Here is a 16,759-nt window from a genome sequence, read left to right on the forward strand (position 1 = left end):
ATGAATTCTTCAATTTCTATTGAAGCAAAGTGACTTGGCAAAGTAAAGCAGTCCTCCTTGATACTAACTGAAGATACCAGAGCAAAGTCCCTTACTTTTTCTGTGTTGTGGCACCACTTTATTCCAATGATGAGAGTGTAAGGCAGCACAGCTTGTGCAGAATGCTGTAATATAATACCTAGAATGCCATAACTGAATTTAACATTGATAAAACTGAGTATCCCTTAAGTGTATCTTACTATTTTATGAAAGCTTTGTTAAAGGAAAAATCTTCATCAGGGTCCAATCCAAGCCGGGAATAAACAACATGCAGACTGCTTTAGAAAGAAAGTTGTAGTTTATTGACGAGAGCCAGACAGAAAGATGGCTCTAGAAAAAGAAGAGAGCACATGTAGTAGGGAGTGGCTTTTTATACCTTCTAGGGCTCTGAGGTTGTTTCCTGTTCCTGTCTGAGGCTTTGTATTTCCTGTATCATGTACTTTGGCCTGAGTTTGAGTGTGCCTTTCTGTATTCTGATGGTGGTGGGTTAAATCCTATTATATTTCCTGTCCTTAGAATTTGGGTGAGGTATTTTAAGAGTCTTTGTCTTCCTGATCTCTTCAGCTTCTAGCTGGAGGGCTCCAATCTTCCTGAATGGATTATTACATATGCATTTTTAAAAGCTGGTTTCTGCTGAGTTGTCTGGCTGTGTGTGTATGTGTGTGTGTAGAAGTGTCTGCCTTTTTAAAGATCTTCTCCATTATTCCTTTGGGGAAATATATTCTGCCTTTTTAATATTTCCCAAAATATTTCTTTTCTCTGGATTGTTGCCACAGTTTAGTCAATTGTTTTTACAAATCAGTGTAAATTTTCCTCCTATACTAGTTAATATGCATTCATTGTCCTTAGTGAAAAGCAGCTCTCCTGATCTCTTTTGGTGCACATTTTAAAACATCCCACTTCCATTTTAGTATTGTATCTGAGTCCTAGGGTATATGTTTCACTCAGTACTTCCTCTATTGTGATGAATACTCCCAATAATTAATAAAATCCAGGAAACGATATTATTAAACACCTTCCTTATTTATTTTAAAATGGATACTATTCATTGATGTTAGATAAAAAAATGAATTCACATAGCATGTAGCTTTTGAAATCACTTGTCAATAACAGATGTCCTCATTTAGAGATTGTGAAAAAAAGTTCATTCATTCTATATTTTGCACATTGAGACCTGCATCTGAATAGGGTGCATGTAGAAAAGAGAGCCATATAATATCAAATACAAATGCAAATAAGTGGATTGCCATGCAAAAGACCATACATAGCAATCGTTCAATTTTCTTACATTTTTTGTGTCAACATACATTTTTTGCCAAAGGAAATACTTGTCAACCACCCATTTTTTTCTTGTACAGTTGCATATCTTTGGGAATAGCTTTTTAATACTTTTAACTTTTGTATCCCATATAGAAATCTATTTGACATACCATACCACAACATTACAATTTTCATTATTGTCATCTTGTTGGGAAGAGAGTTTTTCAGGTTCAGTTATGTAGAGAATGGTTCAGCTGCAACTGCTACTTGTTCTGAAGACAGCATATTTTTCATTCAGTATTAGGCACTTGAAAAACAAGAAAACAAGATTTTCTTACTTTGTTACTCTCCAGAGCAGAAGAGAAAAATGAAAGGAAAATGAATGTTGAGTAAAAGGATTTAATATTTGCTGCACTTAAGTCTATAATTGCACAAGAAATCCAGATAGAGATTTTTCCAACTAGCTTGGGTTGTATAGTGAAATATGCCAGAAATATACGGAGACGGCAGGGAGATCTACATGACAAACTACTAAAGCCCACATGTGATGTGGATTTAAAGCAACAATATTCTATTGACTTACACTGAATTGTTTGAATTCAACAATATTTTTGAAAGGCCAAGTATACAGCTGGCCTGTAAATAAGCCGTTTATTACAGTATCATTGAGAAAACTGAAAATACTACTGAAAGCCACACAGACTAGCAACAGTGAGCTTTGCTAAATTAGGTTTAGGTCACACCTATTGTAATCTTGCGCATATTTACTTTAAAATAGATCCGACTGAATTAAATGGCAATGAGGGATTTCTTAATTCGTATGCCCAAACCTACAGGCCTATAAGGAAGAATGACCACAGCCAGCAAAGAAGGCATTTCTGTTGGCCATTCGAACCAATTGGTTGTTTTACGTACAACAAGATGTACAGAAAGCGATCAGTTTAAATGTCTCACAAGGCATTTTTCTTTGAATTTAGATCAGCCCGTAAACCTCAAGACGAACAACCCCGAAACTGGAAGAAGAGCGCGGGTGGTTCCCCTGACTCCAAAACGCCCCGTTTTTCATTGGGCGATGGAAATTTTTTTTTTTCGTTTTAAATGCGAGTTGGGGAGCCTCAGAGCGAAATACAAAGGCGAGGCCAGATCGGCAGAAACACCAAATTTGTGCAGCTGACCGCCATCGCCGTTCCCAAGACACCTTTCAAAACACGGATCTATAATTCGATTAAGGGAATCTGGGCCAATGAGGATTCGTCACATTTCTTTAAAAAAAAAATCGGAAGATCCGATTTTATAGGCGGCGGCTCCTCCCCACCCCACATCGGGCCTAACTTGCCCTGCAGGTGGCGGAAACCGGAACCATTTGGACCCGGAACTGGTCGAAAGAGGGAACGAAGAAGCGGCGGTAGGAGACTCTTTTTTTGTCCTCCGCCGCAGGTCACGGCTCCTTCTTCCGCTGCCCCCTCCCGCGGCGGAGCCCGGTGCGGCTGCAGCATGGCGGACACGACCTCCCAGGTGCTGCTGGGCTCCGGCCTCACGGTGCTCTCGCAGCCGCTTATGTACGTGAAGGTGCTAGTGCAGGTGAGACCTTTGGCCCCGCCGGCTTTTCCTCTCGTGCGAGAGCGTGAGAGGGGGACGCCCGGGAGGGACGCACTCTTCGGGGAGATTGACGTTGCTTTCTCGTCGGCGATCGCTCTTCTCCGGGTCGCTGTCCACCCTCGCCGTAGTAGGCTCACCCCAACCCTCGGGGCCTTTTATTTGTCTTTGGCTTGGATGGTCAACTCTTCTCTTGTTCCGATGTGAATACAGTCGCTGATCTACAAGTAATAAAGAAGCCACCGATATATATACACGAATCGGCTCTTCCCGATGGTCTCTCCCCCCTGCCCCCACTTCTATTCGGAGCCCCTCTGCGATCTGTTCCTCTTGCCTAGAAACATCAATATTGTCAGAGATGAGGTTAATTTTTCCAAGAACCTTGCTTTGCAATCGAGTAATAGCAGAAACTTCCTTAATGCAGGATTTTAGTCCAGTTATGGTGGTGCATGATGGGACAAGTGCCCTTAGACCCTTTGCAGAGTTCTCTGTTGTAGAAAGAATGCTTCCGCTGAGGTTTTGCTGCCGTGAGGCATTCTGCCAGTTGCTTGTCACACTCGCACGCTGTTCTGCCACAGATGCTTTTTGACCCGCACTCTGTCTCGGATGTTTTACACAGCAGTTTGTAGCGCTGCCATTTTACCCTCTTGTGACATTTCAGAGAGAGCCTGGTGTGACGATAACAGCAGTCATGCAAGAAACAGCAGCGATCCACTGCATCCAGAGGTTTTCCAAAGCCGCCTGTTCCACAGTGGCAGCCGTATAGGTTGAGTGCTAGCAGTGGGATTTTCAGACGATCCCGATAACACCACAAAGTCAAAATCATATCCATGACACTGCGCTTTTCTCGTTTACTGCTTACACTTTGTTTAAATTCTTCCAGGAATAAAAGTCCTACTGTAAGCCATAGGGCAGTCTTCATTGCAGAAGCCATTTCAAATTTGTTTGTCCCACTCAGTTATCTTTGCAAGTGAGCCGATTTTCAAAATTCCAATCACTTTTCTAGTTTTGTATGAACCTCATGTTTAAGTCTCTTACTCTAATTGGCAGTGTCACAGACACTCCCAGACCACTTCTCAGTAATTTCAGACTTCTTTATTTAGTAACATTGGTTGTTGTTTCTGGCATGTTGCGCCTTTATATTTATTTCATTCTTGGTTAAAAATCATAGTTTTGTAAGAACAACAGTCTTCCTGTATAATGTGCTTTCAGAACAAGAACTTCTAATCAAAAGTACAAAGGATATTTGACCTTAATCTTTGAACCTTAAATTTGTAAAGACACTTGTTAATGGTATAACTGTCCACCAAAGGCCACTCAGAACCAGGGGAACATCTGACTGTTTTTGTATGGAAAACATTCTCTTTATGAGGAGTACACGTATACTTTGAGAAATCAGAAAACTTGGTAGTTGCTTGCTAATAATATTTTCTGCTAAATCTCCTAAATAATTTGTGTTGTGAATTGGAATGTGTGTGTCTGCCATGCTCCTAGCAAATCAATCAATGAATCACCAAAGAAGTTTCATCTTAAGAATTAATCACCTAATTGTTTTATAACTTAACCATCCCAGTCACAATACGAGGTAACAGGATATATTAAGGGAAATTTTTTGCTTTAATCTTAATAGCAAAATACTGCAAAAGAGTAAGAAGTGGTTAGATTTTATTTGAAATTAAGGAAGATAAAGATTGTTTGGAGGAGACATATATTTGCACTAGAGTTCTAAATTTGTCATATAATAAACAATGTTATTATCCAATGTACTGAATTGCAGATTACATCAGTACTGGTCATATATTCTAAAATCACAACCAATAGAAATAGTGCTTTTGGTATTGATACTTCAAGCACTGGTACAAGAAAGAACTTGTTAATGAAATAATTGTGTTAATCGTGTGAAAAAGCATGTTGACTATTTCTTTGAGAGAATGTTCAATTTGTAGGCTATAATGTTCATTGTGGATGAACATCTTTTATTTCAAAGATGGGATATGAACCCCTCCCTCCAACTCTGGGAAGAAATATTTTTGGTCGGCAAGTCTATCAACTGCCTGGTCTCTTTGCTTATGGTGAGTATATAATGTATGTATTTTGTAAATAAACTGCCTAAAACACAGTAGGATTGCTGTAGTTACTGATGTGTATGTGAAAAATGCATGCCTTTGAATAAGACTTTTATCAGATATAGTATAATAGATTTTGCAAAAGATAACTTTTGAAAAGTATAGTTAGTTAACAATATAGTGCATATCTAAAATGGATATTTAAAAAGAATGTCAAAACTGTATCTATATTCACTTTTGAATTCCAGGTAGTAAGCAGTGTTTTGTTAGTAATGTTTAGTCAACATTTCTTCCTGGGCTTAGAATCTTTTCAAGCACCATATTTTTAATTTGATTTACAAATGCATATGCATATTATAGCAATGCCACATTTTCCCCCAGTGTGTAGCTTATACAGTAACTTTTTAAAAAATCCCTGTTTAATATGGGGATTGAGTATCTGTTTTGAACTATAGGTTTCTAGTCTTCGGCTATTTTGAGGTTAAACCCTCACTTGGTTGCCTGTTCATGATTTGATTTTTCTTCATGCATTTCTCTAATGATAGGCACTGAATTTCCATCTGTTGTTTCTTCATATGTTTACTCAAAGAAGCCAGTTATTTTTTAACTTTGCTCATAGTTCTTGTTACTGTTGAGCAGGGATGACAAGATAATGGGGCGCCAGATGTTTGGGGATTACAATTCTTATTACTTCTTAATGCTGGTCCAAGTAATAAGAGTTGAGAGTTGATAAGGAGAGCTATAGATTGCTCATCCTTGCTATAGTGGATAATAGAGTCTGGTAAGGACTAGTGTACGTGATATGATTCTGTTGCTGCAGATGTTATGTGCAGTCAATGCATATTTCAATGGCATGAATGTACTTAATATCAAAATTTCTAAGATAGCATTAAACAGAATTAAACTAGAATTTTCTAGCATGAGATAGATTCAGATATGTGGCACTTGGGGGAGAAGGGTGAATAATGGGACAAATGCTTACCTCTGTTTCTGTTTTCAGCAAAACACATTATGAAGATTGATGGGAGGGCTGGACTCTTCAAAGGTTTGGCTCCTAGACTCTGCTCAGGAGCCATTGGCACTGTAGTACACAGTAAAGTTTTACAGGTACTTTATAATTTGACTGTATATTGTTTTAATATACAAAATAGTTCAGATTTCAAATGCTTTATAATGTAGACCATTTTTGCTTGAATTTTGTAAATAACCTCTTAACAACTTTCTTATGGCAGAAATTGTCACTGAAAACCCAACACATGGATAAGGTTCTATTTTTTTCAGCCTAGTCCAGTTTATTGTTCATTCCATATCTCTACCTGTGATTTGCATTCATTCTGCAAGCCAGAATTGTATGTCACAGCTCAAAGCTCCTAGCACTGAACTAGTTTGATGTTCAGTCCTTTGATCATCAAAGCCTTTTATTCCTAGCGTGTACAGATTTTATTGATTTTAATGTAAAATATTTAAACATTTCTGTGATCTATCTGGATTGCAGCTTCAATTATTTTGTTAGGCCAGCTTATAATGGTGGTGCTAGGTTACATATTGGAACAAATACGAAGCACACAAGTTATGCTACAGGTAGTCCTCTCTTAACAACTATTCATTCAGTGACCATTAGAAGTTACAGCAGTGCTGATCAAATGGTACTTATGCCTAGTCCCTGAAGTTACAGCCATTGCAGTCCTCCTGGGGTCATGTGATCAGAATTCAGGTGTTTGATGACCCACCTGCACTTAAGACCTTAGGAGTGCTTCAATGGCTTTTTTTCCTCTGAAACTGAGCTGTTCTGTCAGATTTACATTTTGACAGAGTTTGTGTGTTTGCATTCTTCATTGACTGGGTAAGCTATGTGTTGAATTTGTAATTCTTGTTTATGGTGCCTTTGGTGCTTTAGTGATATGTTATAGAATGTATGGGCCAATGTAATTTGGTCTACAGAGCTTACCAGTGAAGTAAAGAAGCTTAGGAGCAGGATGGGAAAGGAATGTAAGTGCAATTATGTACATGTAATGCTATTGGTAATAAAAGATTGAAGAGATAAATTATGAGCTTATAGTTGTATATTATTTTCTATCTAGCAATGCCAGAATGCTGACCAAAGTGAGGTATGTTATAAAGTCTGTTCATAAATAAAACTCCTTTTTGAAATTAAAGTTCATAGAGCATGTCTGTGTTCTGTAGTGCAGTCTGTGGGAATGGAAGACTGCAGAATGCATAAATAAAATTGATAGTATACTTGGTATTGGGGATTGAGGATCCCATACATGATGGTTTTTGAGACTGGCTTTTTTCTGCCTTTTTAGGAATTAGGGAATACTTGCAAAGAATCTGGATCCTCTCTGGATCAAGTCATTAAGGAGGTAAGATATGGGATTCATTTATCAGGGGATTGGCTGGCTGTGGATAATGCAGAAGAGCATTCCTGACCTGGCACCTGCCAAATCTGTTGGCTGGTGGATAATTGGAATGGTAATCTGTTTGTTTCTGAAACCAGGAGATAGGAGGCAACATCCTGTTTGCCTACACTATAGATTGTATCATAATGAAGTTGAGAAGCATGAATATCTTGTTAGCCTAGGAAAGTATAGAAGTGAGATGTTTCTTTGCTGTCAGAGCTATATAAAAGCTATATAAAAATTAGAACCAAGGAAATGGGCCACTTGAGGATGAGATCTGCTTACCCTGTCAACCATCTCCAGTGGTGAGTGCCCCCTCAGAGCCCTGCCCAACCAGCAAAACTAAGGTTTAATACCCTTCTGGGAAAGTCAGAAGGGGGGAGCAGTTCTAATCTTCAGTAGTAGAGTGTTTCTCAGGGTAGGGATCCATAGTGGAAAAGGCTCTTCTCCTTGACCCTGCTCACTGAAATTCTTTAGATGGGACATATTGGGATATATTTGTCTAAGGCAGGGGTAGGCAGCCTTGGCTCTTTTATGACTCGTGGACTTCAACTCCCAGAATTCCTGAGCCAGCCATGCTGAGGGGAAAGGGAGAGGTTTCCAAGCTGAGCCATGCTGGCTCAGGAATTCTGGGAGTTGAAGTCCACGAATCATAAAAGAGCCAAGGTTGCCTACCCCTGATCTAAGGTGATAGCAGGGCAATGACTTTTTTCTTAAGTAACTGAAAATGTGGTTGAAACAGATCGATCTATAGAGCAATGATAATGAATGAAAATGTTTAATCTTAATACTTCAAATTATATGATGAGTAACAGTTATTTAATCCTTTACTGGAATCTGTGTAGATGGGACATCTTGGCTAACCTTTCTTTGGCTAACCTTTCTTCTTCTGTTTTTCACCTTAGACCTCTCAAGAGATGATTGCACGTTCTGCTGCTACACTAGTCACCCACCCATTTCATGGTATGTATGGATTAATCTGTCAGTTCAGTTTCAAACGTATTGTTGCAACTCCTAGATACAGAAAAAAAAAACCTCTCTCCCCTTTACCATCAGTTTTTTGGTTGTGCATTAAGGCAGGAGATGGCTATATCCTAAACCTTCCCTGTTATGTTCTTACCACTTCATTGCTTTTAAGTCGCAAACAATTGGCAGTGATTGATAATGAACTATTGGAAACATTTCCACCCTATCTTCCTCAGCGAGCTTTAACTAGCTAACAAGGTGAAGGGTTAAAAACCGCCATGTAATCAAATACACTGGAGCCAGCAACGAATTAAAAAGATAAATGACTGTGAACACACAATTTAACCATAACAGTCAAACCTATAATAATCAAATCAAGACTCTGGCTATGCTTGAGGATGTCCTTTGAAGAGAGGCAATGAGAGGAACTGAGCTGAGGAGGATGTGGCAGGAGTGCAGCTAATGGAAAGGCCCTCTTCTCCTGGGCCTCAGTGAAATGGCTTTCTAGAGGTGTTGCAATACGCAAGAAGATCTTTGATGATAACTTGAAAAGGTGGGCAGGCAATATGGGGTAGGGTAGTTCTGTTGGTGTCCTTAATCTCAAGTTTCCTCCAACAGAAAGAGATCTCTTCTCATAGCACTTTGAACTGAGCTAGAATAGCTGATTCAGTAAGAGTTTTATGTCTCCCAAATGCAGTACCTCAGAACACCCTGGCCACAAGATTTTATCCAGTCTGATTTCCTAATAATTGTAAAATGCCACTGCAGTAATCCAGATACAGTTTAATTCAGGAAGATATTGTTGTCAGATGAGCCATATATAGGAATGGCTGTAATGGACATTCCAGCCTCAGCTGAGTAAAATTCTTGGCCATAATCTGATTATTTCAGCTCCAAAAGAATCCTAGATGCTGAACCTGACATTTTCAAAATGAGCTCTATTTCAACCCACACATTGCATCCACTTTATCAGATAGGCTGTACCATTCATGGTTGTAGCTATTATGCCTGGATTCACCTTGAGTTAAAAATGTTGGGATTATATGCTCCTGTATAAATGCAAATGGACGGAGTACAGGTGAGGTCTTCCTTAACAATAGTTTTTCGCTTTTGACTCTCTTTGTTCTTTAGTGATCACCTTGAGGTGTATGGTGCAATTCATTGGCAGAGAGACTAAGTACAGGTATACACATATTTGCAATGAAATTGGTTTCATTGGGATTTTAAGCCATACAATGGATGAAACTGAGGCCTGGGAAATAAATTAATGTATGATGTCAGAAGGGTTCTGTTGTTGTAATTAGTAATGGTGTCTGTGGGAAAGGAAACCACATGTTACTTGTAGAGTCTTGATGGATTGTTTTCCCCTTCAATTTTCAGCGGAGTGTTTAGCTCTTTCGTCACCATTTACCAGGAAGAGGGCATCTTTGGATTTTTTGCGTGAGTGCTTTTTAGAGTGCGTTTTTACCATTTATTCGTGCCATGATAGCTAGTGCGGGGATAAGATGGATTTTATCTAGGATTTTCTCAGAATGAGCACAGAATGCCACTGCGTATTGTATTAGTTACTGGAGAAAGGCTATTATTTGCTTGCTTTCATAAGGCATCTGATTGGATGTTTTAGGCGAAGCAGAATTCTTAGGCAATGCGCCATCCCAAGCTGGGTGGCAAAAATGGTGGTTTTTCTTGGTGTTGCTCATCCTAGTCTTGCACAGGATTGACCAGTTTCCTGCCATGTGAGCAAGTATGTTGACATGTTAGTGTTGAAGTTATCCAGTTTTATTACCAGTCAGCTGTTTTCGTTTCAGGGGCCTGATTCCTCGCCTTCTTGGAGACATCCTGTCCTTGTGGCTTTGTAATATACTGGCCTACCTCATCAATACTTATGCACTGGAGAATGGGGTAAGTGTTCTGCTTGTAGAGTGCTATGTGCTTAGTTGAAGCTGCAATGACTGCTGAGCTCTATTTGGTTTTAAAGCATAGTGCAATTTTCTGGTATTGGCCTTGAAGGTGCCTATTCTCACTGTGCTGCAGCATCCTCAAAAGACATGCATAAAATGAAAAATGTAGTTTGTTTCATACATACATGGAACAAACAGTTTCTCTTTCTATCAAACTATTCTGAGTGGTCCATGGCTCAGCAGAACTAAAACCTGATACTCCGAGGTTTGTTCTGGGCTCTAGCAAAAATAAATTTGAGGTAATCTTTTAGGGCAAGAAGACAAGACTGATATACCTCATCCTTCTTTCCCCTCTTGTTCACTTGTCTGCCCCTGCAGCTTCCCAGCAGCTTGCATCCCTCCATTTAGCTGCTGCTGTGCCGCTGCTGATGTCCAGATGCCTAATACCCCACATGGAGCACAGTTCCCTTGGGGTGATTTCCAAGCCAAATACAAAATGCTCAGTTCTGTGTCAGGATGAAAAATTTGGATTATGGTTCAGGCACAAATCACCCACATTATTGGGTTCAGGCATAGGATGGCCTGTGCAAAGAATGCTTTACACATCCCAGCTCATGAGTATTAACTAAGTCAAGTATTTTCTCTGTTCACAACCTACACGTGTGGCTGTTAAGAACCTATACATATTCTAATAGATATTAGTACCACATCTTCTTGTGCGGATAAGTTGGCTTTCTCAGGCAATGCATTTTGGTTACAAAAGCAAAAGGTCATTTGGAAGCACTCAGGGGGAATAAATAAATGTAGTCCCTTGCAGCACCTTCTTAAAGAAACCCAATTGCCTTCAATGGCTGCTGTATGACCCTAAGAAAAAAACTCTGTGGGGATAAGAAGTTGTGGACAGGGCTGTGTTTAGACTGTTGCATGCACTGAAACATCTCTTTGCCTTGAACCCGAAGCCTTGCAGTCCTGGGAGGCATTGTCTTTAGCTCTGTGTCAAAAGTTGGGAATGACCGCTGTCACTGAGGAATATGTGTTTTATTGATGAATCTTCTTTCTAGGTCTCCACCATGACTGAGATGAAGGGTTACTCTCAGGCTGTCACTGGAGTGAGTGTATAATTTGTCTTATTTTCTTTGATATAGATAAAAGGGAAAAGGTTCTGAGAGGACCACAAGCCTCATAACTCACTTTTAAACCTTTAGTCCTGGTGGTCTTGTGAGGGATGCTAGAGAATGGTATTTAACTTTCAATTTTCAGCCTTCAGAATCTCTGTCCAACATTGGAATTTACTACTTCTTCACTAGAGATGTATCAAATGTTGTTGCTAGGTTCAGATTACTTTGGGGGCTTAGCTAAATAATTGCCAGTCTTTTGCTTTCCTTTGCTTTGTTATCAGTGTAAGAGTTTATCCTTCTGTTAAGTCCATCAAGTTGCTGTTCTGTACGGGGCATAGTTAGTGGTGATTCTGTCATTATCTAGTCCTCAGCCTAATGGGTGAGGAAAGAGTGGTGGCATATACTTTTTCACTGATACATCATGCTGTATTGTACTTTCAGTTCTTTACCAGTATGCTAACCTACCCCTTCGTACTTGTTTCAAACCTGATGGCCGTTAATAGCTGTGGGTAAGTGCACACTTTCTTTTCTCTCTCTTGGTTTTCTTTTGAAATGCACAGCACACAAAACTCAGTTTTATTTTTCAGGCCTCTTTCTTCAATAATTATTGAGAATTTTAGCAGTATGCTGTGCCTTGCCACAATGTTTGTGTTTTCAGTAATTGCTCTTCGGAATGTTCATACCATAGCCAACCCAGCTAAAAAAAGTTTGTGACTTTTTTATAGGAGGTTGTTGGGATGACTAAAAGAACTCAAAAGTTTTAATTTAAAAGTACAGTGCCCTGTACTTATTTTATAGTGCCCTGCCTAAAACCAAAATATTTGCGGCTGGAGAAAGAGCTACGGGTTTAAAAAATTTTTTTTAAGATTTGTGGGTTGCCGCAAATCCAGCACACTTTTAGAAATTCATTATATAAGCATATAAAGTATTGAAAATAGTTTGGACTTTTTCATTTGGTATTGTCCAATTGTATGGAATGGGAATCTACTTTAAAGTTTTTAGGAATAACTCTGGAGCCAGAAACTGCCTGGATTGTGTTTCTTTCCTGTAATACATTATTCTGTGGCAATAGTTCTGCTAATAAAAAGATAAATTCCAAATTTGTGGGATCAGATCTTTTCGGTTTCACATTCCAGTTTTGACCAGTGAGATCTTTGCAGTAAAATCAACAGTAGGTTATGAAAATGAAAGTCCTCTCATTTGTGCCAAATATCCACTGTTCAGAGCTTTCCACCCATGTGCGAATTCCATTTAACTCTTATCTGCACTTTGGTGGCTGTTCAGAAATAAATGCAGGTTAGCTTAGTATAACCTACTGTAAGGTGAGTATGCACAGCCTAAGCCAATAACAATATGTTAAGAAATATTTCTGTTTGTTAACTCTTATGATACAGTCAATTTCATAGTGGCATTCCAAATGCCGATATGGAATGGTGAGGACAACTTTTAGTTTGTGGTTGCTAATTTGCTAAGTTATAATTTCTGTCCCTTCCATTGTAAATAATGTGTCGATTATTAGACTGCTCTGCCATACAGAAGCCAGTTGCACAAGGCAGTTTTCTGTCAGGCTACCTGTTGAGTTTTGCCTCAATCACCTTAGCTCCTGCTTGATCCCGTTTCCTTGTGCAGCAAAAAAGGCTGGGCTGGAAATGGCATCTAAGCTGTGATATTCAAACAGGCGCCTGGCACTGAAACCTGGTAGTGAGTGAATTCTGTAAGCCTTGCTTTCTATTTTCTAGGCTCGCTGCTGGCCTCCCACCTTATGCACCAGCGTACACCTCCTGGTTACATTGCTGGAGCCAGCTGCATCGGGAGGTATGTCTAAAATGTCTGTCCTTCCTTGCAGGATCCTGATGTTTTGCTTGGATATGGGTATAGAATTGAGAAGGCAGAGTCCCTCTTTTGGGCATACCTACCATCTAAGTAAAAAAAGTTGTCCTGCTGTAGCTTACACTCCTCCCCCCCCCACACTCACTAATTGCATATTAGCTGGCCCTCAAACCTCAGCTGCTGTATAGTGCGTGAATTTCAGAAAGCCACGATGCTCTCTCTACGAGACTCTCACCTGCTTCATTTTCTTCTCATTTAGGGCAACATGAGCCGAGGCAACAGCCTGTTTTTCCGGAAGGTGCCTGCAGGAAAACGATACGTGTGGGAAGAGAAGAGATTTCAATGAGTCCACAGCCTTTTGTGGCTGCTCCAGATACACAGAATGATGGCAGTGTGTTGATTTCTATACAGTTTTTTTAAAAATAATCATTTAACCTTGGGAAATGGACTTGACTGTGAGCATGACTTAATGACAAAAGTAAAAGGGGAAATCCTGTTCCCACCTCTGAAACATTGGGGTAATTGCCAAAAAGCTGCCACACTTGGCGGGCGGGGGGTGGGGTGGGGATTGGAGGCTTGTGAATAGGGATATTTTTTTAACTTTCTCCAGAGAAAAACATCTGTGTCGGGAACACTCTCGCCCCCTCATGTTCTTGCTATACTACCAGGTATTACTGCGACTTGGGGGCAAAGCTATAGAAACAAGCTGCTGGTGGAACGAGGTGGGTTCTGTTTGGCTTGTGCCTTTTATTTGCAGCTTCTAGATCAGTTTGGGGAATGTGGACCAATTCTTTTTTCCTTACCCAGGGACACAGTCCTTTCTCAGTCTTCATTCTTTCAAACTTATTGTTAAACTTCGCTTTAGTTAAGCCCAGAAGATGAGTCTTCTTGTCTATACAAGAAGGTTCAGCGTTACCAAGAAGCAGCCAGAGCCTGTGTTCGGCCACTGAGCAGATTCAGAAAACATCTTTCACTTTTTCTGCAAAATGATTGAGGGAGCTTTACTCTTGATGCCCATTGAAAGGAGATGCCGTTTTCAATAGATCACAGTATGAAAATTAAGAAATTTTCTTCCAGAGACAACACAAATGTTTAAAAAAGGAAGATCTGTTGTTATGGAGAGAAAGCTGCCTCACTTGTTTTTCTCCCATTCTGCCCACAAATAATCCTATAGAGGGATAGCTTTACTCTAAATTGAATTCTGTGCAATATTTCAGTCAAAAGCCTTTCATCTGGCATTCATGTGGACGCTCTAAATAAATAAGCATCTTTTGATGGTGACTATTCTGCCACAGGATGGAAAGGTACGAAGTAGGATACTTTGGGTACATGAGATTCCAGAAGAGGTGAGGTTACCCTTATAGTTGTGCCTGGAAAATAATGCTGTTCAAAAATGTGATCATGAAACTTACTGGCAGTGCAGAATGTTATGGGATTAATTCAATATGTCCTTAAAATTCTATTAGAATTTTATAATGTCAATAAAGCTATAAGTGTTTCTGGAGGACATAACTGATATACATTTGTAATATGGTCCTACCAGCTACCCAATGAGATAGACCATAAATTTGGTCCCATGTCTTCATCTTGTATTATCTGTGTTACTATCTGGTAGAACAAGAGCTTTTTCTGTCCCTTTTTATGATTTTTAAAAAAGAGAAGATTATCCATATTTGACCATGCCACAGTCCCCAAAGGAGTTCTAAATAGGTTGGGCATTTAGATTGTGAGCTATCAGATTCTAAAGTTTGTTGCCTCCATATAGTTTGAATGTAAAATCATAATTATGACCAGCAATTCAGCAAGGGTTACATTTCCAAACGCCTGCTCTTTACAGTCCCTCTAAATGGGATTTAAGGTGGTTTTATTTTATTTTGGGATTAGAACAGGTTAGCTGTTTTTGGCATATGGACAAATTAACTCATGGTGTGTTACATTGATGAAATGAGGAATGCAGAAACAGTAAATATTTAAATACTTGTGAATTCTGCTAATGACTGCTGGCATGCTAGGATGTACTTGGGCAAGATGCTTAGAATTTGAAGGGGTTTAAGAGCTTCAAGAATTAAGCTAGAGGCTTAAAGCCCTACTCAGGAATATATCTTTCTGGTAAACTCTTGACAACTGAATGTGCTCTCCAGACCTTGTGGTATATGATAGTCCTTGACTCCTATAAGAGTCTGGAGCTTTATGGCTTTGTTTAAATAGCCCAAACCCATGTATGATGCTTAAAACTAGTGACTTTATTCTTCTCACTGATAAAATGAGAAATGGTTCTTCAGTTATTCTTAAAGTACCTTGTCAGAAGTATGATTTTTTTGTGTGGGGGGGGCAGTGGTTCATGCTAGTGAAATCTATGTCTTAACATCCATTGATCTTCAAACACTGCATTTTATAAATGCAGGCATCAATTGAGGGTTATGGTCAGAAATCAAATGTTATACAGTATTTATCCTATTCAGCATTTGGGATTAACATTTGGGAAGTCCAAAACTGTATTTTTAGCATTTTACTAAGCTTCTATGGCTGTGCCAAAGTGGTATTAACATGTCAGAACATATTGAAGAAACTACATTCTTGCATGGTTGACCTGTCCAGCCTGCCAGAAGATCTCATTCAGTGATTTCTGTCTGTCATTGGAAGGTTTGGGAAGCCCAGTTTGTGATTTGATAGCCAAAGTACTGATTAAATTCCAATATAAAGTCATCCAATATCAAGAGGAAAGGTGGCTGATATAGTTTGCAATGGTATACGGTACTGTACAATCTAGTTTTCTGTTGAACTTATTGTTTCTGTGACATAAACAGTGCACTTACTATAGATTCTCCAGAACATCATCCTTTCATGAGCAATCCATATAATTTCTTGGCTAATTCTGCTACTGCCATCTAAATACAGCTTTTGCCATGGCATGAGTTCAAAAACTAATCTGGCACTATCCCAGAAGGAGCATCTACAATGTTCAGAGGAAAACTGAGAGGAAACCAGCCTGGATACTTAAAACTTGCTCCTCAAGATAAAATTTGGTTCTAAATTTCAAGCCTCTGGTGATGAGATTATGATCTTACGTTCACTTAAAGTTCAAAAGAACAGAAAACATGTAACTGAATTTTCTGGAGTTTTTTTTAGAGCCAAGTACAATGTCCTTTTCCATTGTATTGTCTGGTAGATACATATTCAGCTCTCTTGCCAAAGAATAGCCCCAGTTCCTCATTTTGCTGAGTGTTTAACTAGCAAAATGTAGCTATATCTGTCTTGTATAAAGCCCGTAATTAAGATGAGAAAATGGCTTGGCTCATGAGATAACCATTATGTGGTTATCATCGTCTTACCAAGAAGAGGGACTTGGGCATGTGCGGGTGGGGGAATGGGAAGAATCATTTCTTAATTGTGCAAGAAACGGAAAAGATAAAACAGTGGTCTCTATTGTTCAAAAGGATTTCTTACCTAAAAAATAGAAAACATGAGATGGCAACGGGCTATTGGACTTGTGAGGAAGATTGCTCTGAGGCTTTTTCTGGTGTACAAATTCCAGATGACATCTATGCTTGCAGAAAAACATGCAGTACTTGGCTCCTGGGAAT

At 39.3% G+C, this 16,759-nt stretch overlaps 2 protein-coding genes and 1 long non-coding RNA gene across 3 annotated transcripts; 1 reads left to right on the forward strand and 2 right to left on the reverse strand.

Moving 5' to 3' along the window:
• Positions 1-1,043: 1,043 nt before the first annotated feature.
• LOC120312971 lies at positions 1,044-2,392 on the reverse strand. The gene is made up of 2 exons (XR_005558002.1): positions 2,254-2,392; positions 1,044-1,606 (listed from the first exon to the last, which is right to left on the reverse strand). It is a non-coding gene; the product is annotated as an uncharacterized LOC120312971 (long non-coding RNA).
• MTCH2 (mitochondrial carrier 2) lies at positions 1,606-15,468 on the forward strand. The gene is made up of 13 exons (XM_039354370.1): positions 1,606-2,880; positions 4,883-4,967; positions 5,962-6,068; positions 7,043-7,069; positions 7,268-7,324; positions 8,266-8,323; positions 9,458-9,509; positions 9,707-9,766; positions 10,135-10,228; positions 11,289-11,336; positions 11,787-11,854; positions 13,085-13,160; positions 13,435-15,468. The coding sequence occupies exons 1-13, from the start codon at positions 2,398-2,400 to the stop codon at positions 13,519-13,521; spliced, it is 1,302 nt and encodes a 433-aa protein (XP_039210304.1). The 5' UTR covers positions 1,606-2,397; the 3' UTR covers positions 13,522-15,468.
• Positions 2,887-4,860, reverse strand: LOC120312970 (phospholipase A2 crotoxin basic subunit CBb-like). The gene has a single exon (XM_039354372.1). It carries the CDS (start codon positions 3,827-3,829, stop codon positions 3,311-3,313), a length of 519 nt encoding a protein of 172 aa, XP_039210306.1. The 5' UTR covers positions 3,830-4,860; the 3' UTR covers positions 2,887-3,310.
• Positions 15,469-16,759: the final 1,291 nt, after the last annotated feature.

This window comes from Crotalus tigris, unplaced genomic scaffold (genome assembly GCF_016545835.1).
Source record: "Crotalus tigris isolate CLP2741 ecotype Arizona unplaced genomic scaffold, ASM1654583v1 scf7180000018550.1270297659:1495590, whole genome shotgun sequence".
In the NCBI taxonomy this organism is placed as follows: domain Eukaryota; kingdom Metazoa; phylum Chordata; class Lepidosauria; order Squamata; family Viperidae; genus Crotalus; species Crotalus tigris.

Coding starts and splice junctions, on each gene's coding strand:
- MTCH2 (XM_039354370.1), top strand. CDS start 2,398: ATGCGAGTTGGGGAGCCTCAGAGCGAAATACAAAGGCGAGGCCAGATC. Junction 2,881..4,882: donor ACGTGAAGGTGCTAGTGCAG/GTGAGACCTTTG, acceptor TTTATTTCAAAG/ATGGGATATGAACCCCTCCC. Junction 9,767..10,134: donor GGCATCTTTGGATTTTTTGC/GTGAGTGCTTTT, acceptor TTTTCGTTTCAG/GGGCCTGATTCCTCGCCTTC.
- LOC120312970 (XM_039354372.1), bottom strand. CDS start 3,829: ATGGCTTCTGCAATGAAGACTGCCCTATGGCTTACAGTAGGACTTTTA.